Consider the following 25,553-nt stretch of genomic DNA (forward strand, 5'->3'; position numbering starts at 1 on the left):
CCTTTTTTTATACCTGGGATCAGAGAAACTGCTGCGTTTGTTGATTTGTCTGGGTTGTTGAATTAAAGTTTTTGAACGTATTTTATTTGTTTAGCCAAAGAAAATCCACAACCCTAAAACGACTGGTCTGTTGTCTTACTGCTCCAGACGAATTCTGACCCGCCAGCAGTTTCTATCTTCAGCCACGTAAAGAATTCTTGACGGTCAAATAAGGTTGGCTCTGCTTATTGGGCCATATCTGCACACGACGTAGTCACCAAAATATAAGCGTTTCAGACTCTCTCTCTTCTCTCCTCCATCATGGCTCGTTCTTGGTTTCTTCATTACTATTTCTCTCGCTCCGGCCATCTCTCAGACCCATTCAGACGCCTTATCTTCATACCAACATGGTTAGCTTTTCTAACTTCTCTTTTCATTATTGTCTACATCTCTTCGACCTCAAAGCTTTTCATGCATCACCACCACCATGATCATCTTCTGCTCAAATCATCAATTGGGTCTTCGAGAATCTCTCAACAAAGTGCCTTTGATATGCCCCCTAAATCGGTTGGGGTCAGTGCATGGACCTACATTCATGAAGATCGAGACCCACCAGTCTGGAACCACACTACTGTTCGTCAAGGAATTGAGATTCGTCAGCCTGTGGAGAGTCATCAATCCAGTGATTCAAATGGTATGTGGATTTCATGATCTTGCTTTTCGCCGGTGTGTCTTACTGAGGATTCTGGACTTCAGACAGAGAGTCATCACTCTTACTGAGGATTCTGGACTTCAAATTGTCATACTCTTTATTCCATTGAATTAAAATCTACCGAATTGAATTCCATGAATTCAAAACTTTTTTATTGCTAGCTGTAGACTGTAGTGCTGTCTTCCTGTCATCACCTACTACAAGCGGCAGTTCTAGCCCGGCTTGGCCTGGTCATCAGCAGGAATTCAGTTCAGGGCTGCACTGGACCTGGTCTTTCAGATTTAATTTCTTGCGCTAGATTTCTCAGTCCTCATTCATATAGCTTTTGCTCCATTTGTGTATGTATGTATATATGTTTATGTATTTATGTATATACGTACATATACATATAAGAATGTAAACATATATGAGCATATTTGTAAATGATTACATAGGAGATGTACCCAATTAACTTAGTTATTACTGAGCCTTGATGACATACCTGGGCCAGCCTAGCTTAGCCTAGGCTTTACAGGTAAGCCAGATCATGGTTTTGAAAACTGGACCAAAAATGGAGCTGCTGGGTCAACTGATCCACTGTCCGATCCAATCCGATTTTCAAAACAATGAGCCAGATCATATAAACAGGACCCATATGGCTGTTGCCACCAACTATTTGAAAAAATTAATTAAGGCTCAGTTTGAAAGGACTACAAATGCAAATATGTAGAGTGCAAAACCTTGTATTTTGTATTATTTTGTTTGCATTTGTACCATACATATTTGCATTTGTACTCCTTTCAAACTAAGCTTAAGATTCCTTTTTAAGCTTGTAGACTTGTGCTTTTAAAACCCAAAAGCACAAAACATTAAAAATTGTGCTTTGGGATTTGTGCTGTGGGGGCTTATGAGTGTTCTTGCTGTAGATTATAACATTTTTAAAAGCAATTTCTATCAAAGCCCAAAAACACTTTTTACTCAAATCTAGTTTTCCAAAAATCAGAGATTTTAATCTTAATAACAAGAATATTGGAAATTCTTCAGGAAACCAAGTGAAGGACGAGGTTTTCCATGGGAAAGACATCTTTCTGCAAGACTACAAAGAGATGAATAGAAGCTTTAAGATATATGTTTATCCCCACAGAAAGGATGATCCCTTTGCAAACGCCCTCTTGCCAGTGCATTCAGAACCAGGGGGAAATTACGCCAGTGAAGCCTACTTCAAGAAGGCTCTTATGAAGAGCCACTTCATCACAAAGGACCCTTCAGAGGCAGATCTCTTCTATATGCCCTTCTCTATTGCAGCACTGCGACATGACAAGAGAGTGAATGTTGGAGGAATCCCAGATTTTGTGAAAGCTTACATTTATGATATCAGCCATGCTTATCCCTACTGGAATCGCAGTGGAGGGGCTGACCATTTTTATGTTGCTTGCCATTCCATTGGAAGCACAGCCACCAGGAAAGCAGAAGAAGTGAAGCTGAAAGCTATTCAGGTTGTTTGCTCTTCAAGCTATTTCCTAACTGCTTATGTTTCTCACAAGGATGCATCAGTGCCACAGATTTGGCCAAGACATGGTGATCCACCCAACCTTTCTGCATCAAATAGGTATTTCTTATTTCTCTCTTTCAATTACCATCTATTGTGCAATAGGCTCAGTTTGTTTGCAGTGTGGAATTCATTTGTGCTGGTGTAAATGCATGGGAGTGCAAATAGGATGTGGGTAGACTATGGTTTATTTTTGCTTCAGATTTGATTTTGTCTTATTTGTTTGGGAGAAGTAAAATAGGAGGTGATGTAGTTCTCCACTGTATAGGAAAAAAACAGTGGTAGGATGTGAAGGGATGAGAGATCCATCGTATGGATGGCCGAACCCTGTAGGTAGGTTGGGCGAAATTTCAAAAATTTCTCTCCCATGTGGGAATCACATTTCCTATTTTAGAAAACTGCATTTCTAAGGATCAATCTTGAACCTAAACCAAACCAGATCTGAAACCAAAAGGTAGGAAAGAGATATACCTGATAAGGAGTAGTAGTAACTCTCAACAAACGTGTTCATGCGCAAGGAGATTACCAAAGACTGCTCCCACTGAAAATGACACAGCGTAGGGTGGAACAGAATCAGCAACATGGCTCTTCAGCAAGAACTTGATTCTTCACCAAGAATCTGATGGAAGGCGAGTAAGCACGACTTCAGATCACCTTTTCTACCAAAATATTATATCAAGAATGCTTCTTGATTTCTCCTACAGGTGGAGATCGAACTGGCAATGGCGGCAATAGCAGGAGAAGGCAAGAGCAGAAGATGGTGTTAGTCCAACTATATGCTGTCTTCTCTCTTGTATCAGTAAAACTAAAGGGTGATTTTGGGGTTCGCCCTCCTCCTCTATTTATTGCCTTAAAGAGAGGTTCTCCTAATCCCATTAGAAGTTTTCTAATCCAAATCTTGTATTTGGATATTGACTCTCTTTAAGAGATAAGGATAATCCCTTATCTTATTTGCAGAAAAAGATCAGCCATCGTAATCTAATTAGGAATTTTCAGTTCTAAATCTTTATTTGGATCTGGACTCTCTGAGTGGATAGGGACAATCCCTTATCCTATCTGCTGATCTAAATCCTAGAACCACCCCTCTTTAATTAATCTAATTAAGCCAGTTCGAATTGGGCTTTAGGCCCATTAAGTCCATGTGCTCACTTATCCTCCAAACTGTTACCCAATTGGATATTCTTGTATAGCGTGGGACCCAAATATTGATCTACACATCAGCCACATGGGTTCAGCTCAACCTCTGTTACAAGGCCTGGCCGAATTCATTGTAGGAGACAGTGAATCCCTGAGTCCATCACCATGGGCTCTTAATGGGCCCAACATTTACACTAAATGGTCATTGGGTCAAACCCCCTTATAAAACCCAAGAACTGTGGGCAGATGCAAGATTAGCCCATCATATATTACCCTCAATAGTCTTACACTTAACCTCTCAGCCCATAATGATCAAACACTACCCGACAAGAGAGGACCTCTCCCTCGGCTGCAAGGTACAGTGCTGCACTTTCTATATAAATACATTTTGCAAAACAAATTTCAACGTTTGAAATCAACTGCCGATAGTTTTGGTTTCCATCAGAGAGAGTGCATCCCCGACTATTCTCTTTGTCCGACAAAAGGGCTGATCCTGTCACTATGATCACCCACTCAGATGAATTCTCGGACTGTCCCAACATACCTAGGTTTTGATCCTGTCTAAGGATCTCATTGATTGGCATATCAAAGACAATCCAATCCAACACCTAGTGCAGTATCATAATCGAGTCTAGGGGTCAGGTGTAACATTCCAGTTTTGCCCATCTATCTCCAAGGTCCAGGGCAATACTGAAATTCTGGTTCGGTTCAGGGTTTCAAGAAAACCCACACTGCATGTACCTCAGGTCTCACCCTGGCAGCTGAGACAAGCCACCCCAACCAACTTTGCAGCACATCAGTTTCAGCCTTAGCTGGATAAATCTCCCTAGATCTATCCAACGACTGTGAAGATTCTAAACTAACACGAGTCTCATGTGTCCAGTTTAAGGGTATTACACAGAAATACACCATGATAACATGAATCAAATATGTACTTTATTCATTTACATTAAATATCATAATGTACATCATTCTGATTGGAGCTAAGGGCATGCATTGTTTAACAGGATGAGGGTTATTTGTTTGGGAGGGAAGAAGCAAGTTGGTGTGGCCCCAACCTTACGTGAGTGCAAATTGAAGTAGGAAGAAGGTGGTGCAAAATTTGCACTGTTAATGAGTGCAAATGAGACAGAAAGTACGGATTTTGTATTAGGTAAGGGTGCAAATCTTGGTTACAAACAAATGAATGCAAAATTCAACCAGGTGCAAAATTTGTATTTGGTTTGGATTTGAACTGCAAATTGTAATGTGAATTTCATTTGTGCTGATATAAGCATGGGGGTGCGAATAGGCTGAGTGTAAATTGTGATTTGGTTTTTCTTCAATTTTGACTTAATAGGAAGTGGATGAGGGTTAATAGCGGTAGGATGAGGGTTATTTGTTTTGGAGTGAGGAAGCAAGCTGATGTGGTCCCCACCTTTTATCAGTGCAAATTGAAGTAGGAAGAAAGTGGTACAAAGTTTGCATTGTCGTTAGTAAGTGTAAATGAGACGAAAAGTACAAATTTTGTATTAGGTAAGGGTGCAAATCATGGTTTCAAACAAATGATTGCAAAGCTCAATCGGATGCAAAATTTGTATCTGGTTTAGATTTGCACTGAAAATTGTAGTGTGAATTTCATTTGTGCTAATATAAGCTTGGAGGTGCAAAAAGGCTGAGTGTAAATTGTGATTTGCTTTTGCTTCAATTTTGACTTTGTCGGATTGTGAGAATTAAAATGGTGTGGTCCCACCATATAAGAATGAGAGTGGAAGTAAGAAGAGGGTTATTTGCTTGGAAGTGAGGTACGAAGAAAAATGAAATGATCCCCACTCTATATGAGAAAGAATTGAGGTAAAGGAAAGGTGATGCAAATTTCGGCATGCATCAATTTTGTAAAAGCAAAATATGTACTGACAATAAGTGCAAATGAAAAAAATGTACAAATTTTTATCAAAGGTTGGAATGCAAATCATAGTAATAAAACAAATGATGCAAAACTGAACTGATTTCAGAGATTTGCACCGTAAATAAACAAAGCTTTTAAGTATTTGAATTATTGCAACATGCAATATGACATTTGATAACTTCCACCCCTAGATATTGACAACAGCAGCCAGTCTAGAAGATTGACTAAATTGTCTTAAGTATATCTAAATTTCCCCTTGGAAAATTATGCATTTGACTCAAACTTATGGCCCTCGTTATAGTCTGACTGTTAGGAATGTTAACTGCTATAATCCACATATTTTCGGATCATGAGGCATGCCATGTAGACTTGTAGGAGACGGGATCTGCTCTTCACACAGGGCGCCTCACACCCACCTCATAGGTGCATCCCATCGTGTATTGGGAATATTTCTTGTACTTATGTGTTATTATTTACGGGAGATGTTCTCAATGCACGGTGGGATGTGCCCGTGAGGCACCCTGTGTGAGGAGCAGATCTAGAGGGATTTTGAAGTTGATCTGGACCATTAATCATCATATGCCCCACCTTTGTATTATTGGGTCTTACACACTAAGGTCCGTTTGGTTTGTGGGAATAGGGGTTTGGAATTGGAATTGGAATGTGCTATTCTTATTCCAACTGTTTGGTTGGGAGGAATCGAAATTCCATTCCCATTCTTGCTGGAATGGCATTCTCCCATTTGAGGGAATGGCTATTCCCTGCCCCTCCCTTGGGAATGAAATCCCATTCCTAGTGATTCCAATTCCCATTTCTATTCCTGTCTGAACCAAACAAACTATGGGAATAGACTATTTTGATTCCGATTCTAAAGGATTTTGATTTCGACTACGAGTCAAATGGACCCTAAAGTTTTTTATTGTTGTTGAAACTTCCTTTGAAGTTTGGTAATTGCAAATTTGCAATCACCTCGAACTTTCTAACACAACTGCAAGTAGACCCTTTTTGTTAGAATCCTCTAACAAGAGGCATAAAAATATCCAAAATACCCATGCATTTACTTATTGAGTCTCGTTTTATAGAAAAAATACAAACTTTATAAACAACAAAATAAATGAGTTTAAAGTTGTAGCTTTACCTTTGAGCAATTGATAAGAAGGGCAAGTTTGGCAACTAAATCAATTTTGGAAAAGTGATTGGAAGAGTTTGGGGTAACAATTGATATGAAGAGAAAATTAATTTGGAAACTAAATCAATTTTGGAAAAAGATTGAAAGAGTTTAGGGTAAAAATTGGTATGAAGAGAAAATTTGGGAAATAAACATTTTGGTCAAAAGTAACTACATTGGTATTTTGGGCATTTTTATGCCTCTTATTAGAGGATTATAACAAAGGGGGTCTACTTGCAAATGTGTTAAAAATTCAGGGGAGATTATTACAGTTACCATACTTCAAGGAATGTTTCAACAATGGTCAGAAACTTCAGGGGAGGTTTCAGCAATTTACCCAACAAATCGAACTCAATCACCTATGGATATCAAATCAAACTCAATCACCTATATTGTTATCAATTTGGATTTGAATATTTAAGGGATGAGATATCCATCGTATGGACGCCCGAATCTTGCGGAATAGAATGGGCGAATTTCAAAAATTTCTCTCCATCCTATTAGGAATCGTATTCCTTATTTTAGAAAAATCATATTTTTCAAGGATCAATCTTGAACCAAGAACCGAACCAAATCTGAACAGAAGTAGTAGGAGAGGGATATACTTGATACGGAGAAACAATATCTCCCAATGGAGGTGTTCACGCCCAAGGAAGGAACCAAAAACTGCTCCCACTGAAGATGGCGTAGTGTAGGGTGGAGCTGAGTCATCAGTGTTCTTCCCAAGGACCCGATCCTTCGCAAGAATCAATTGGACGACACGTGAGCACAACTTCCTATCAGTCTCTTCACAAGCAACTGATATCAAGATCCAATCTTGATTTCTCCCACTTAACTGGAGATCGAATTGGCAGGTGAGGCGGCAGCAAGAAGGAGGCGACAAGAAAGAATTTCACAGGGTTGCTAAATCCTTCTTTCTGTGATTTCAACTCTGGAGAGGATGTGAATATGAGTCTTCTAAAGGCTACTGCCCCCTCCTCCTTTTATAAGCTTAAAAGGATCAACTCCTAATCCCATTAAGAGTTGCTGATCCAAATCATATTTGGATCAGAATTCCCCTTAAGTGATAAGGGTAAATCCTTATCTTATCTACAGATTAGATCATCCCTCTTCTAATCCTGTTAGGAGGTTACATTCAGATCTAGACTCTCTGAGTGGATAGGGTTAAGACCCAATCCTATCTGCTAATGTGCTTTAGGCCCAATAAGGTCATGTGCTCACTTAACCTTCCAAACACCTGCCCAGTTGGGCTTCCTTGTATGGCGTGGGACCCAAACATTGATCTACACAACAACCACATGGGTTCAGCCTAGCCTTTGCTACAAGGCCTGGCCGAATACACTGTTATGGACAGTGCACCCCCTGAAACCCATCACATGGGCTCTATGGGCCCAACACTTACCCTAAGTGGTCTCTGGGCCAAGCTACCTTGTAACACCCAGGGACTATGGGCAGATGCAAGATTAGCCCATCAGGTATTACCCTCAATGGTCTTACACTTAACCTCTCAACCCATAATGATCAAACACTGCCCGACAAGAGATGACCTTTCCCTCGGCTGCAACGAACAGTGTTGCACTCTCTACTCACATGGATCCCAGGAATTAAAACATTTTTCAAACGTTTAGAAACCGTAATATATATATATATACTCTTATATCTCATATAAAATATATTTTGCAAAACAAATCTCAACGATTGAAATCGGCTACCGGTAGTCTTGGTTTCCATCAGAGAGAGTGCATCCCCGATCATTGCTTTTATCCGACAAAGGGGCTGATCCTGTCACTATGATCACCCACTTAGATGATTTCTCAGACTGTCTCAACATACCTAGGTTTTGACCCCGCTAAGGATCTCACTGATTAGCATATCAAAGATAGTCAAATCCAACACTTAGTGCAGTATCATAATCGAGTCTAGGGGTCAGGTGTAACTTTCCAGTTTTGCCCATCAATCTCCAACGTCCTGGGCAATGCTGGAAATCTGGTCCGGTTCAAAGATTTAATTAATCCTACACTGCATGTACCTCGGGTCTCACCCTGGTGGTAGAGACAGGTCACCCCAACCGATTTGACGGCGCATTAGTGTTAGCCTTGTCAGGATAGGTCTCTTCAAACCGACCCACTAGCTGTGAACGTTCTAAACCAATACAAGTTTTGTAAGTGTCCGATTTAAGGTTATTACACAGAAACATACCACAGGAACATGAATCAAATATGTACTTTATTCATTTACAATAAATGTCATAAGTACATCAAAGTGATTGGAGCTAAGGGCATACAAAACTGTCTAACAAATATACCCATATTTGAATTTAACCTACTTTGTTTGAAATTAAGGCCTTAGAGGTGTAAATTGGGCCAGGTTAGGTCAGTTTAGATCAATCCTATCACAACCCGAGGTTGGGTTTTGAAACCCTACGCCTAATCAAAACTTAAACCCCTCAACCCAAATCCAATCTAACCCAACTGAACTCAATGGTGAAGTCAGATTGGATTAGTCTTAGGTTGTGAAAGAATGGTAGGATCCATCGTATGGACGCCAAAAAGGTTGTGGAATGGGTGGGCGAATTTTCAAAAATTTCCTACATTTCTTCCAATTGGGAATCACATTCCCTTATTTTAGAATCAAATATTCAAGGATCTACTCGAACCAAACCAGACCAGATCTGAACCAAAGATCAGGGGAAGGGTTATACCTGATACGGAGAATCAAAATCTCCCAACATCGGTGTTCACGTCCAAAGAAAGATTCAAGATCTGCTCCCGCTGAAGATGGCATAGCGATTGTGGAGCAGAACCAACAGTGTACGTCTCACGTACCGAACTCTTCACAAGAACTCGTTGGAGGCTTAGAGCACCGAACCAAATCAGCATTTCAGTAAAGACTGATATCAAGAACATTTTTCTTGATTTTCCCTTCAATGGAGTTTGAATTATACAGCAAGGTGGCGGCGGTTAGAGGAGATCCCTAAGGCTGAAAAAGGCGTGAATGTTGTTTTCAGCTTAGGGGAAGTGAGATCCTATTTTAGATTGTAGAGAGTGTTATTGCAAAACCCTACGTTGAATTCTTGTAATTCTCTGTTAGGGTTTTCTCCTTTCTTAGTGATTAAGAAACCTCCTAATCTCATTAGGAGTTATCCCAATCCAAATCTGTATTTGGATACGGGATAATCTTAATCCTATCTGCAAATTAGATAAGCCCATTCTTGATCTCATAAGGAGGTTAATCCTATCTATAGATTCACCCCCCTTAAGTGGGTGATCATATCAGCCCAGTTCGAAATGGGCTTTTAGGCCCAATAAGTAATTAGTGCTCAATAAGTTTCCAAACTGTTGCCCAGTTGGGCTTCTTTATATGGCGTGGGACCCAAGCATTGATCTCCACATCAGCCACATGGGTTCGGCCCAGCCTTTGTTACAAGGCTTAGCCAAATTCACTAGAAAACCCAGTAAACCCCTTGAGCCCATCACATGGACCCAATGGGTTCAACACTTACACTAAGTGGTCCCTGGGCCAAGCCATCTTATAAAAACCTAGGGGACTGTGGGCAGATGCAAGATTAGCCCATCAGGTATTATCTTAAATGGCCTTACACTTAACCTCTCAGCCCATAATGATCAAGCACTGCCCAACAAGAGAGGACCTCTCCCTCGGTTGCAAGGAACAGTGCTGCATTCTCTACTCACATGGATCTCGGGAATTAAAACCATTTGCAAACATTTTGAAACCGTACATAAATATATATCATATATATAAATTTTTCAAAACAAAATTCCAACGATTGAAATCAACTGCCGGCACTTTGGTTTCCATCAGAGAGGGTGCATCCCCGATCATTACCTTTGTCCGACAAAGGGGCTGATCCCGTCACTATGATCACCCACTCAGATGAATTCTCAAACAGTCCCAACATACCCAGGTTTTGACCCCGACTAAGGATCTCACTGATTGGCATATCAAAGACAGTCCAATCTGACATCTAGCGCAACACCATAATCGGGTCTTAGGGTCAGGTGTAACTTTCCAGTTTTGCCCATGTATATCCAAGGTCCAGGGCAATACTGGAAATCTGGTCCGGTTCAAGGGTTCAAGTAATCCTACACTGCGTGTGCCTTGGGTCTCACCCTGGTGGCTGAGACAAGCCACCCCAACAGTTGGCAGCACACCAGTGTCAGCCTTGGCAGGATAAATCTCCACAGACTTATCCAACGACTGTGAACATTTAAAATTAACACAAGTCTCATTAAGTGTCCAGTTTTAGGGTATTACACAGAAGCATACCACACAACATGAATCAAACATGTACTTTATTTATTTACATTAAATATCAAAAGTACATCAAAATTGATTGGAGCTACGGGCATACAAAACTGTCTAACAGGTTGGACCCAACCCAACCTTTTTCCATAAAATCTCTCAAATTCTTTTAGGTGATGTTTGGCATTGATGATGATTTCTCTTTGCTGATTATCCAGAAATGACCAATTTCTGGAATTAGTGATTTTTTAAAAATTGTTGTTTTGGTATCATTTATGCCATGTAAGCTGATTTTTGAGAAATTGGCTTTTAGTCTATTTGGTACTGATTTTCAAGGGTCGATTATTTTTGTATTATCAAAGTTATTATTCAATTTCATATCATCCTCAGAAAATCGGGATTAATTAAAAATAAGGAAATCACCAAAAAAAGGTGATCCCTGAAAGGGACTGATTTCAATGATCGAATTTTTGGCTGATTTCTAGGAAATCATCATCTATGCCAAACATCATCTTATTGATGACTAACCTCCCCCCCCCAATACACGACTGGGATGTGCTATGGGACGTTGTGGGGCACCTCCTTGTGGGGGTACTGATGTAAACTCCTTTCTTCCAAATTTCTCTGATATTAACAAACTCCTCATTCTCTTCCATTTGTTTGAGAAATAAATGTAGGAAAAAGCTGGCCTTTTTTGCTGGAGCCATGAATTCACGGGTACGTAAAGAGGTTCTGAAAACATGGAAAGACGACTCTGAGATTTTTGTCAACTCTGGACGCCTCAAGACTCCATACTCGGATGCACTACTGGGGAGCAAGTTCTGCCTCCATCTCAAGGGCTTCGAAGTGAACACTGCACGTATAGGAGATGCCATGTTCTATGGTTGTGTTCCTGTGATTATTGCAGACTACTATGATCTACCCTTCACAGACATACTGGATTGGAAGAGCTTCTCACTCGTTGTTCCCTCCTTGGATATTCCTTTGCTCAAGAGAATCCTTACTGGGATAAGCTCCGACCAGTATTCAGCATTACAAAGGAATGTAATAGCAGCGAGGCAGCATTTCAAATGGCACCCTTTTCCGGTAGACTATGATGCATTCCACATGGTGATGTATGAGTTGTGGCTGCGACGAGGATCTATTAAGGTCCCTTTGCATGGATAGGGTACCCTAAACTGCTGTAAAATTTTGATTTGTATGATATGCTTAATAGAGTGTAAAATCTTGTATTTTGTACTATTTTGTATGCATTTGCATTGTACATATTTGTATTTGTACTCCTTCCAAACTGAGCCTAAAAAAAAATTGCGACAAGAGCCTTGTGATAATATCAATTGGGCCAAGTGGTGTGTTAATCTTTATTACATTTTATTAAGGGAAAATTTTCGATTAGTACCCTGTACTTTGTGCCTAGTGTCACTTTGGTCCCCCAAACTTTAAAATGCGACAATTCAGTACCCGAACTTTCAAAATGTAACAATCTACTACCTGCCATTAATCAGGAGTTAACCTGTCGTTAAGCGACATTTGAAAATGACATAATTGCCCTTTGAGTGTCATTTGATTTTCTTTATCAACCATCTAAACGTTGGCAAAAAAATTAATAGCTCAAAATCCTTGCTTCTTCCATTCAAGAAAGTTGGGGTTACGTTTAAGTGGACATTCTAGTGATCCCAACTTTCTTGAATAAAAGAGGCAAGGATTTGAGACTATTAATTTTTTTTTTGTCAATGTTTGGATAGTTGATAAAGAAAATGAGATGACGCTCAAAGGGCATTTATGTCTTTTTAAAATGTCACTTAACGACTGATTAACAGCTAGTTAGTGGCAAGCACTGGATTGTCACATTTTGAAAGTTCGGGTACTGAATTATCGCATTTTAAAGTTTGGGGACCAAAATGACATTTAGATAGGAGTCTTGGGACATTTCTAATAGGACCAAGCTATCCATCTTAGCATTATTCTTGATCGAGTAATGTGTGATCTAATAAATTAAAAAAACAAAAATCTAGAAGGGATTAATGAGAGGGAGATTTGCTTTTTTATTAAGTTAAATTAAAAAATATATATATATTTTATTGATTTTAATTAAATTACATTTTTATTAATTTGTACCAATTTTAACTTATAAAATACTTTTTGCTTATGTTAGCAATTGTTTGTTGTTTTTAATTATGTTAATTTTTTATTAATTATGTAAATTTTAATTAAAACAAATTAATTTTACTAATTTTAGAGTAAGTTAATAAAACTAATTATTATTTAATTTATTTTAATTAATAAGTTAATTGAGTAAAGTAAGTTGTTGATTTTTAATTTTCCCTTATTTGCATTTTCTATTAATTTTTCATTTTTAATATTTTATCAAAGAATATTACTTTTAATCTATTAAACAATATTTGTTATTTTTAGTGAATCTATTTTTCTTATTTTATTAAGTTACTTTTAATCTATTAAACAATATCCATTTTAGAAAAAATGTCCTTATTTTATCACTTTTTCCAATTAATTAACAAAGTTGTTAATAATTTTGTTTCTGTTATCTTCCCTTACTTTTCTGTTTTTTTTTTTTTCTTTTACATTTTCTAACTAATAAAATTATTTTTAGTGACATCTCTTATTTACTCTTTTTATTTTCAAAGTTGCATAACCGGTTGAACCGATCAAACTAGATCAGTCTAGCTCAATAAGAATTGATAATTGAAGCTAGCAGGTTAGACGGTTTTTAGGTATTCAAATAACAAACCCATGAACTTGATGTTCTTGATATGTCGCGATTTTTAGGCCTGGTTCATTTGTTCTTGTTTCTTTTTCTCCTAGGAAATTAGGAAATTATAGGCAAAGCTGGGGAAGCAACTTAATCAATTTGATCTACCACTCAATACTTGAAAAACTTAATCGTGCCGCACCAAAGCTATAAGACACAGGGTAGAAAATTGGTAGTTAAATTTTTGCATAATTTATAAAGAAAATTTTAGTGAATTTTTTAAAAAATATATATATAATAGAAAAATGTTTATTCAAAACTTAATTAATATTTTAACAATACATGTTAATTAATAGTGTTTTTAATATTAATTTTCAAGACATATTTTCTAAAAGTTTATATAGCAGATTTGATAGACTGAACTAGATCAATCATAGGGAAGGAAATTTTCTCCATTGAACCGATTTCTTGCCCCACCCTAAATAGGGTGGATTTTCCCTAGGAATGGCAATGGGACGAGCTTGGGGTACGGCACCCCATCCCCCATCCCTACTTCATAGCCAAAATCCCCTACTCCATCCCCAAGATCGTCTTGCCTTGTCCCTGGTGGATGGCAGGTTCAGGGTGAGACACCCCTCCTCTTGGAGACAAGGAATACCAAACTTTTCCTTGCCCCAAGGCAATCACTTAAACAAGATTATTGGATCCTAGTGTTTTGGAAATTTAAGAGAATTCAAGGGTAATTTAGAAATTAATATTAAACTTAGGGATGTTTTAATAATTTATCACCAAGTTTGAGGAATTATATGCAAACCTTGTCCTTGTCCTATTCCCGATTTGAGGTAAGGATATTTTCCTTGTCCCCGTTTAAGATCAGGGAAAACCTACCCCATTTAGGGTGGGGCAACGCCCCCGTTTTATAGGGAAAGTTGCCATACATAATTTTCCTTGATCTTATATAGAGATAGGGTGGGGACTGGGGTGAGCAATCAGTTTATTTGGTTAAAAATCGAACCGACTAAACTGAAATTTAAAGGCCAAACTAAAAAATAAAAACCAAAACTAAATTACAGAAAAATTGAAATAACCGATACCAAATTTGGTTATTTCGGTTAAAACCAAATTCTCTCTATATAAATTATAACATTTATTATATATTATATATAATAATAGAAAGTTTGGTTAAATTGGTTAACCGAATTTCTAATTATAAAAACCGAAACTAAATTGGTCAACACACATGTTCACTGTGGGTCCCCACAAACCATAGAATCCGGGAAATGGGAAAAATTGCCAATGTTAATGATTAGTCAGTGTGAACACTTTTTGTTTTCACTTGTTTTGTTTCCAAAAAAGATCATGTTTTTGAAACCATCAAAATTATGTATTTTCTAAAACAAAAACTGATGTTGGTTGCCTCAAAGTAGGGAAAATTTGGAGATTCCCTAACGGTGACCTACCCCGAACCTACCCTGCCATTGGGGATGGGGTAGGGTATTTTATATACAAGGAAGGGATGGGGAGGGGGTGCTCCGCCCCATTTGCATTCTTAAATCAATCAAAATCTGTTCAAATTGTTAGCTAAAAATTTATATTTTCTTGACTTATCTTCTTGTTATAGTTTTTGCCAGATTTCAACATCAATACAAATAGTGATGTGCGGGGCCCAAACATGCCATGGAGAGAGAGAGGTTTTATAATGACAATATTAAAACATTATTTATAATTATAAAAAGATTTTTAATTAATTATTAAATTTTATTAATTTACTTTTATTATTTGTCTTATTATATTATCTATTTTTTCTCTTGTTAATTAGTATTTTAGATATTTTTGCTCATATATATTATTTTAATATTTGTTTTAATAACTTAAATTGTTTCAAAAAAGTCTTATTTAAACATTAATATATATATATATATATATATATATATATATATATATATTTATATATATATAACACCAATCTTACTAAACAAAGTAAGTTGCGGCCCCAAAAGGGGGCGGCCATGGCCACAACTTATGGTGGCATTGGCTATTCTGCTTGTAGCAGGCAATGGAGGATTAATTTCTGCTGAATATGGGTCATCATCACCACCTTATGTCTACAAGTCACCACCACCCCCTTCTCCTTCACCACCACCACATCTCCACCACCACCGGTTAAATCGCCTCCACCACCTTATCACTATGAGTCTCCTCCACCACCAGTTAAATCTCCGTCTCCACCAGTCTACTATTACAAATCTCCACCACCACCACCACCAACTTACCACTACAAATCTCCACCACCTCCTCCCCCAGAATATCATTACAAATCTCCACCCCCATCACCACCTTACCACTACAAATCTCCACCACCTCCTCCCCCAGAATACTATTATAAATCTCCACCCCCACCACCACCTTACCACTACAAATCTCCATCACCTTACCATTACAAATCTCCACCACCTCCTCCCCCAGAATATTACTATAAATCTCCACCCCCACCACCACCCTACCACTACAAATCACCACCTCCTCCTCCACCAGAATACTACTACAAATCTCCACCACCTTATCACTACAAATCTCCACCACCTCCCCCACCAAAATACTACAAGTCCCCACCACCACCACCACCTTATCACTACAAATCACCACCTCCTCCTCCACGAGAATACTACAACAAATCTCCACCACCACCACCACCTTATCACTACAAATCACCACCTCCTCCTCCACCAGAATACTACTACAAATCTCCACCACCACCCCCACCAAAATATTACTACAAATCCCCACCACCACCTCCACCAACTTATTACTACAAATCTCCACCTCCACCACCTTCCTACCACTACAAATCGCCTCCTCCTCCACCAAAATACTACTACAAATCCCCACCCCCACCACCACCCTATTACTACAAGTCTCCACCTCCTCCCCCACCAAAATACTACTATAAATCCCCACCCCCGCCACTACCTTACTACTACAAATCTCCACCACCACCTCCACCAAAATACTACTACAAATTTCCACCACCACCTTCACATCCATCTCCATCACCTTAACAAATCCCCACCACCACCATACCATCCGACACCATACCACTACACTTCGCCACCGCCACCAAAGCCTCACCCTTACCCTCATCACCACCCACTCATTGTCAAGGTTGTTGGAAAAGTCTACTGCGAGAAGTGCCATGATTGGGCATACCCCGCCAAATCTCACGGCAAGAAACACCTCAAAGGTTGGATTCTATTAAAATTTATAGAGTTTTATCTATTCTCATTATTAACAAATATCATGCAATTAATTCTCTTCTACAAAAGCAAAGAGTTATTTTTGCTATTTTTCTTGCAAGGATAAAGCCATTTATACTTCTTTTCTAAAATAGAATACTTTTTTCTCTTTTCTTATTCTTAATAATGTTATCTATACATGGTTTCCACCAGATGAAACACCAAGTAAAATTAGAACTTATGACTTCTTCGACAATGAGTTAATTAGAATGTATGATGTGGAGCAGGTGCAATTGTGCAAGTAACATGCAAAAATGGTGACAAAGACATAGTTGCATATGGGAAAACCAAGAGCGATGGTAAATACAGCATTACGGTCAAGGATTATGACTATAAGAAATATGGAGCCAAAGAATGCAAGGCCAAATTGTTCTCAGCCCCCAAATATTCAACTTGTAGCATTCCAACTGACCTACACAATGGAAAGAAGGGAGCATCGCTCAAGGTGAAATCCAAGACTCATTATGAGGTTGTGCTCAAGGCCAAGCCATTTGCTTATGCACCCAAGACCCCTTCTAAGGAGTGTGAGAAGCCCAAGCATCCTCCTCATCACTACCACAAGTCTCCCCCATCACCAACACCAACTTACTACTACAAATCACCTCCTCCTCCAGTTTACCACTACAAATCACCACCCCCACCACCGCCAACTTACTACTACAAGTCACCCCCTCCTCCTCCACCAGTTTATAAATACAAGTCCCCACCACCACCATCACCTACATACCACTACAAATCACCACCACCACCCCCACCAACTTATCACTATAGCTCTCCCCCTCCCCCAGTTTACCATTACAAATCGCCTCCTCCTCCTCCACCAGTTTATAAATACAATTCCCCACCACCACCACCACCTACATACCACTACAAATCACCACCACCACCCCCACCAACTTATCACTATAGCTCTCCTCCTCCCCCAGTTTACCATTACAAATCACCTCCTCCTCCTCCACCAGTTTATAAATACAAGTCCCCACCACCACCACCATCTACATACCACTACAAATCACCACCACCACCCCCACCAACTTATCACTATAGCTCTCCCCCTCCCCCAGTTTACCATTACAAATCACCACCCCCACCCCCACCAACTTATCACTATAGCTCTCCCCCTCCCCCAGTTTACCATTACAAATCGCCTCCTCCTCCTCCACCAGTTTATAAATACAATTCCCCACCACCACTACCACCTACATACCACTACAAATCACCACCATCACCCCCACCAACTTATCACTATAGCTCTCCTCCTCCCCCAGTTTACCATTACAAATCACCTCCTCCTCCTCCACCAGTTTATAAATACAAGTCCCCACCACCACCACCATCTACATACCACTACAAATCACCACCACCACCCCCACCAACTTATCACTATAGCTCTCCCCCTCCCCCAGTTTACCATTACAAATCACCACCTCCTCCTCCACCAGTTTATAAATACAAGTCTCCACCACCACCACCACCTACATACCACTACAAATCACCACCACCACCCCCACCAACTTATCACTATAGCTCTCCCCCTCCCCCAGTTTACCATTACAAATCACCACCTCCTCCTCCACCAGTTTATAAATACAAGTCTCCACCACCACCACCACCTACATACCACTACAAATCACCACCACCACCCCCACCAACTTATCACTATAGCTCTCTCCCTCCCCCAGTTTATCATTACAAATCACCACCTCCTCCTCCACCCACCTATGAATACAAGTCTCCACCACCACCACCTCCTACCTACCATTATAAGTCACCACCTCCACCCCCACCAACTTACCACTATAGTTCTCCTCCACCTCCAGTTTATGAGTACAAGTCACCACCTCCTCCGCCACCAGTTTACAAATACAAGTCACCACCACCACCACCACCAACCTACCATTACAAATCTCCTCCTCCACCACCACCACCTACCTACCACTACAAGTCCCCTCCACCACCACCACCAACTTACCACTACAGTTCACCCCCTCCTCCAGTTTACCAATACAAGTCACCACCTCCTCCTCCACCCGTCTACAAATACAAGTCTCCACCACCACCTCCACCAACCTACCACTACAGTTCTCCCCCTCCACCAGTTTATGAATACAAGTCACCTCCTCCTCCCCCACCCACTTATGAGTACAAGTCTCCTCCACCACCACCACCTACCTACCTCTACAAGTCACCACCTCCACCTCATCCAACGTACCACTACAGTTCTCCCCCTCCTCCAGTTTACCAATACAAGTCACCTCCTCCTCCCCCACCCACTTATGAGTACAAATCCCCACCACCACCACCACCACCTGTATACACATATTCATCCCCACCTCCTCCAGTTCACTATTAAGTCTAAAAGGTTTTCTTCTCCAATCATGTAAGTATGAATACGACCTAATATTATTATTAATACTAATAGTTGATATTTAAATTGTTATTTATATCAATAACACCATCATGCAACTTTGTTAATTATTTGCAGGTTTTAGTTTGAAAATTGGAATAAAGAAAGAGCTCGTAAACGAGAGATTCATGAGAATTGCAAACCTCTCTATTTCCGGCTATTTTGCTTCTTCCACTTCTTTGGGAGCCATTTTACATGTTTTGTTGTTAGCATATTCTAGTAGAAGTGGCTTTAAAAATGGAAATGGGTTAAGTGGATGTAGGAGCAAATAGGAAGAGATAAGATTTGGATGTGGTTTCTAGGGCTACCTGGTTTTGTTTCTTCAAGTTTAGTGCATTTTTTTCTATTGTTCTATGTATTCATTATGGGGAATAAGCTCTTAAATATAGGGCATTTGTCTCTCACAAGCTATTATTCATTTTGCATGTAAAATGTTTCTAATAAAAGAAAACAGTTTACGTCTCTCTCTCTCTATGGTGTGTGTTGTGTGTGTGTGGACCTGTGTGGACATCATTATCTTATATAATTACCTGAAAGTCGAAAGAATATTATTCAAGGAACAAATCAAGATACTAATTTGCAATCTCTCTGCGTAGGCAGCTGACAATATATCCTTTCCATGTGTTTCGTGCTTGTGACAATAAGAGTAAAGGTATCTTGCACCTTGTCAGCAAAAACAAGGTGGAGACTGAAGAGATATTAAATATGGATGAAGGAATGATGACTCCTGGATTTCCAGACTAATTGATTGTACTGTTAGATTGGCATTTAGGAAAGAAAATGAAAAGATGTTCACAGTTCAGCTATACTGTTATGGATACACCGCCCAGTTTCCACAATAGGGTCTGCTTGCAAGGGAAAACAGGGTTTTCTCCCTGTGGACCGACCCGTGACGAGATCCTACGTGCGGGCCCATAATATATACATTTATCAAATGAAAATTCTATCTCAAAGTTTTTAGGACAACTATATATATATATATATATATATATATATATATATATATATATATAACACCAATCTTAATAAACAAAGTAAAGTAAGATCAAAGAATTAGCACAACTGAATATATATCTATATATATATATATAGGCCTACTCTCATACAAATTAGTGGTATGAGCAACGTTTGGGAGTACTTACTAAGTGGTGGACCAAAGCGGGTCAGAAACACAATCAGCGCTTTTTCAAAACGTGCTTATTAAAAGGCCCAAAATTTGGACTTCCTCAAACAGGCTTAATTCTGTTGAAAAAGCATATTGGGGCCTTTCTACCAAACGCCCGTAAGTGATTTTTTGTTGCTTTTGAAATCTTTTAATCACTTTTCCCAAATTGGATGGATTTGGTCCAACCCAATCCAGTCTAATGTGAGTCCACTTTATAAATGGACTGAACCTAATCCAATACAAACCAAATCCAATCCAAATGAAATATAAACACTTTTCTAAAAGTATTTTGATATAAATATTTTTATAAAAGTGCTTTTACAAAAGCATTTTATTGAAAGTACTTTGGCAAAAAGTACTTCCATAGACTTATAAAAGTACTTTTGTAGAAGTGCTTTGTAAAAGTACTTTTACAAAAGTACTTTCATATAAGTGTTTTTATAAAAGTACTTCTATAAAAAATTTTTTTGTAAAACTACTTCGTAAAAGTTATTTTGTAAAAGTGATTTCATAAAAGTGCTTTTGTGTAAAAGTACTTTTGTAAAAATGCTTTTATTAAAGTGATTTTGTAAAACTGCTTTTATAAAACTACTTCTGTAAAAGTGCTTTCATAAAAGTAGTTTTGTAAAAATGCTTTCGTAAAAGTATTTTTATAAAAATATTTTCGTAAAAGTACTTTCATAAAAGTGATTGTATGCTGTTTTTAGTTTTGATTGATTTCAAATTGGACAAGGGTTTGGCCTCATGATCAGATTATTGGAAATTTGGTTTAGGTCTAATTCAAATCAATAAGTTCATGGACCAATTTATTTTGGATTGGTCTAATCCAATAATTATAATGGATCGTCCAAATTCGATTTGATAAGTTTTGGATAAGATTGAATCCAAACCAAAACTAGTCGATTGACACCCTAATTCTAGGGTAGAGGTGGCATCTTGTCCAATCACAAAGCTAGCTTCTAATTGGGTTTGGCTCGTTTGAGAAGTCAGAAACACTTTAGTTGGGCTTTTGTTCCAATGAGCTTTACTTATATAATATCCTTTTCTTGTAATTATTCATAAAATCTTGTTTGATGCATTTTGTTCCTTTTTAAATTTTATGACCATGGTACACTCTTGCAATGGTTACCACATCGATGTTTACAAATACATACAAGGTTTTGCACTCTATATATTTGTATTTGTACTCCTTCCAAACTAACCACATATTTGGCAAGTTGACTGTAATGTATTTTACCCATTATATGTGCATATATCATATATGTTTTTTAGATGTTGTTCATTGTGTCCATTTGAAAATATTTCTCGAGACACAGGCTCAATTTGGAAGAGGTACAAATACAAATATGTAGAGTACTAAACCTTGTATTTTGTATATTATTTTTTATTCATTTGCACTTACATATTTGTATTTATACTCCTTCCAAACTGAGCCATACATTTTAGCGTTTGCTCCTTAATAAAAGACAATTTTTATATCAATAAAAACAAAGTTTGTTAATGTATTAAAGTTTGTTAATGTATTATCAATGAGATAAGACAAATTAAAATGTATCATCATGTGAATAAAAAATTCAATATTGAATTAATCTACAATTGTCCCATCTTATATATATATATATATATATATATATATATATATATATTGTTTGGTTTATTGTTGACTTGGCCCTAGGTGCCACATGTCATTTCTAAGGCTGCCTTAGCATTTCGGCCACGTCGGCACCACATTATTGGATAAGCATGACTAAGATAGGAAAGCCTCATGCGGATAAGGAGGATAGCTCCACCGGGGATTAGGTCTTATCCCAAAGACCTTAGTAGACAACCTCATCCCGATAAACCGGAAGCCTCATTTGAACAGGACACGGATCTTCGGTTATAAGTAGGTAACCTCCACTCAAGGTAAGGGACTTTTGACTCTTTAACACCCACTGTTAATTTGTTCAGACCAACATTGCTCTCAACTGCTCGGCCTGACTACCCACTGTTCTCAACTAACTTGAGCGTTAGAGTACCTACCTAGGGAATCACCCCTCGGGCCTTTGATCTTTTTCTTGGTTTCAGATCTTGTTGTGCGGGTTTGTCCTTCCACCTCGGCCTCGTCTAGTTGGCAGGACAATTTGATTGCACCCTCGGTTTGGAACAGCTCGGATCAGACAACATCATATAGGGGTGTCAATCGACTAGTTTTGGTTTGGATCCAATATGATCCAAACCTTATCAAATCGAATTTGGACAGTCTATTATAATTATTGGATTGGGCCAATCCAAAATAAATTGGTCCATATTCTTATTGATTTGAGTTAGACCTAAACCAAATTTCCAATAATCCGATCATGAGGCCAAACCCTTGTCCAATTTGAAATCAATCAAAACTGAAAACAACATAAAATCACTTTTATGAAAGTACTTTTATGAAAGCACTTTTACGAAAACATTTTTATAAAAGCACTTTTATAAAAGTAATTTTATTAAAAGTATTTTTACGAAAGCACTTTTATAAAAATATTTTTATGAAAGCACTTTTACAGAAGTAGTTTTGTAAAAGCACTTTTTACAAAATCACTTTAATAAAAGCACTTTTACAAACAAAAGTGCTTTTACGAAAGCACTTTTACAAAAGCACTTCTATGAAATCACTTTTACAAAATAACTTTACGGAAGTACTTTTACGAAAAAATTTTATAGAAGTACTTTATAAAAGCACTTTTATGGAAGCACTTTTATGAAAGAACTTTTATGAAAGCACTTTTACAAAAGTACTTTTATAAAGACACATACAAAAATACTTTTAAGAAAGTACTTTTACAAAAGCACTTCTACAAAAGTACTTTTATAAAAGTCTATGAAAGTACTTTTATAAAAGTCTATGAAAGTACTTTTTATCGAAGTACTTTCAATAAAGTGCTTTTGTAAAAGCACTTTTATGAAAATATTTTTTATCAAAGTACTTATACAAGAGTGTTTTTCAATGCTAAATGTGTTTTTATATAATTTTTTATATTTCATTCGGTTTAGATTGGATCCAATCCAATCCATTTACATTTTAATGGATTGGATTGGGTCCAATCCGATCCGATCCAATGTAAGTGGACTCACATTGGATTAGATCGGGTTGGACCAAATAATATAATAATCTTCATATATTTGCATAAAATATCTGCAATTTTGTATAAAATAAATATTAAAAGCTAAACAAAAAGTGTTCAGGTAGTGCCCTAATTGGTCGAAGTTTCCACATGGGCACCTCCGTGACCGATGTTCTTATACTACGTCAGCACACCGCTCACCTACAAGTGTGGATAACTATGTCACCGAAGACCTTGAATAAAAGCGGAGTCTTGTACGAATAAGGATAAGTATTGCCTTCCAAGGATAAGCATCCTCATCGGGAAGGTGGAGCTCCCTATGGGCGACCTCTTCTCAATAACCCCGCAAGGAAAGTATCTAAATACAACTTGGATACTTAATTATTTAAAGGCGTCTCCTACGAAGGTAAAAGATCTTCAACCCGACCGACTCTATCACCCCATTACTTAGTATTGATTTGAGTGCGAAAGTGATTTCCCGGGAACCTCATCCTCAGTCTTTCTCTTCTGTTTACAAATCTCTTCGATGCACAACCACATCCCTCCACCTCGGCTTTATTCAATTAATAGAATTATCTGTTACGTGTTCAATTTGATACACCTCCGATCGAACAATTCTTAGATAATTTACCATATATCTTCCTTTATTTTTATTTGTACTTTCTTATAGCCTTTAATGCCTATTAACAACATACTAGCAATTCGTGCAATGTACCCACAAATTTAACTAGTTTCTTTATTTCATAATCATTAGATTGATTATATTCATTTATATTTATGGTAATATGTTGCCTCTGAAGCATGTTCGACACATTTAGTACCATTGTGGGGCCTTTAACCCTTTATATAGATTGTAGACCCCTCTCCAATAAACTATCCCATAGAGGATTGTTCTAACCTAAATATCCAATTGAAGCGAATGGGGAATGGGATGAAGTACAATTTTAGAAAAACAAATTTACTTTTGATAATAAAAGAGGAAATTGTCCGGTTCACAGTAAATGATAGGGCCATATGAAAAGTTTTGTACTTTCCAATGAAGTGATTTTAACATCCACATTGAATCACATGGTTTCCCCCTTTCCAATGAAGTGGAATGGCAATGGCACGGGTGGGGACGGAGACGGGGAGCCACTCTTTCAACCCCATCCCAGTCCCCACGGACCCCACCACTGGGTTTAAGGTTTTCTACATCCCCATCCCCACAGGGACTTCCCATCTTCGCCATTTTTTATGTCAAGTTCATTTTATTTTATTTTATTTTTTGTTTCTATTTCATTTCAATTTTTTAAAAATAATAAATTATAATTTACAGTTCTATCAAAATAGATTCAAATATATCGAACATATTGACCCATATTATATATATATATATATATACTTTTACACTGGTCCCCACAAACTACAGAATTGGAGAAATAGGAAAATTTGCCATTGTTAATGATTAGTCAGTGCATTATTTGACTTACTCGTGACCAAATACCTTTCCTGTCTCTAAGATATATACCGGAAATTGAATATAGTGTTTACTTTGAGGAGAATTTCCACCAACATTTTATTATTGACAACAGTTAATTATCCATCTCTATCTATGTCATATTTGTTGTCATGATGATAAAAATAAATTTCCTATTTTAGGCTGTGTTTGGTTTGAAGGAAAAAATAGGGAAAGGAAAGGAAAGGAAAAGTAGAAAAATCTTTATAGATCTTGTATGAGTTTCCCTACCTATCCCTTCCTTTCCCTACCTTTTCCTTCAGACCAAACATAGCCTTAAAATTTGCCACTAGAATGTTGTTAGAAATTTGTATGTACAAAATGGTTCAATGTAATAATGCCAATGGGTCAGATTTAGCATGCATTAAACCTTAATCCTAACCTGACCTTGGGTCCGGTCAATGAGAATTTTCCACTTAACATGATGCATTGAAATTCCTTTTCAAACGGTACAAGAAGTAGTCCAGCTCTCCCAAAAGAAATCTTTAGGCTGTGTTTGGTTGCAGAGCAAATTTATTTGTACTAGTGCAAATGCATGGGAGTGTAAATATAGAAAATGCAAATTATTGTTTAATTTTGTTTTGGATTTTACTTTATTCTGATTTATGTCTTAATTTATTCCATTTATACTTCAATCAAACAAAATAAGCTAAAAATTGAAACAAAAATGGTCAAAATTTACACTCAAATCATTTTTACTGCCATGATTTTGCACC

The 25,553-nt window shown here is 37.9% G+C and overlaps 2 protein-coding genes across 2 annotated transcripts; both read left to right on the top strand.

The window, feature by feature from the left end:
- Nucleotides 1–256: 256 nt before the first annotated feature.
- On the top strand, nt 257–12,003 carry LOC104590259 (putative glycosyltransferase At5g11130). Its single transcript, XM_010248842.3, has 3 exons — nt 257–673; nt 1,715–2,279; nt 11,353–12,003. The coding sequence occupies exons 1-3, from the start codon at nt 301–303 to the stop codon at nt 11,840–11,842; spliced, it is 1,428 nt and encodes a 475-aa protein (XP_010247144.1). The 5' UTR covers nt 257–300; the 3' UTR covers nt 11,843–12,003.
- Nucleotides 12,004–15,367: 3,364 nt separating this feature from the next.
- Nucleotides 15,368–19,549, top strand: LOC104590258 (uncharacterized). Its single transcript, XM_088897171.1, has 3 exons — nt 15,368–16,626; nt 16,906–19,058; nt 19,164–19,549. The coding sequence occupies exons 1-2, from the start codon at nt 15,408–15,410 to the stop codon at nt 19,029–19,031; spliced, it is 3,345 nt and encodes a 1,114-aa protein (XP_088753297.1). The 5' UTR covers nt 15,368–15,407; the 3' UTR covers nt 19,032–19,058; nt 19,164–19,549.
- The last annotated feature ends 6,004 nt before the right edge of the window (nt 19,550–25,553 follow it).

This window comes from Nelumbo nucifera, chromosome 2 (genome assembly GCF_055504915.1).
Source record: "Nelumbo nucifera cultivar China Antique chromosome 2, China Antique-T2T, whole genome shotgun sequence".
Taxonomy (NCBI): domain Eukaryota; kingdom Viridiplantae; phylum Streptophyta; class Magnoliopsida; order Proteales; family Nelumbonaceae; genus Nelumbo; species Nelumbo nucifera.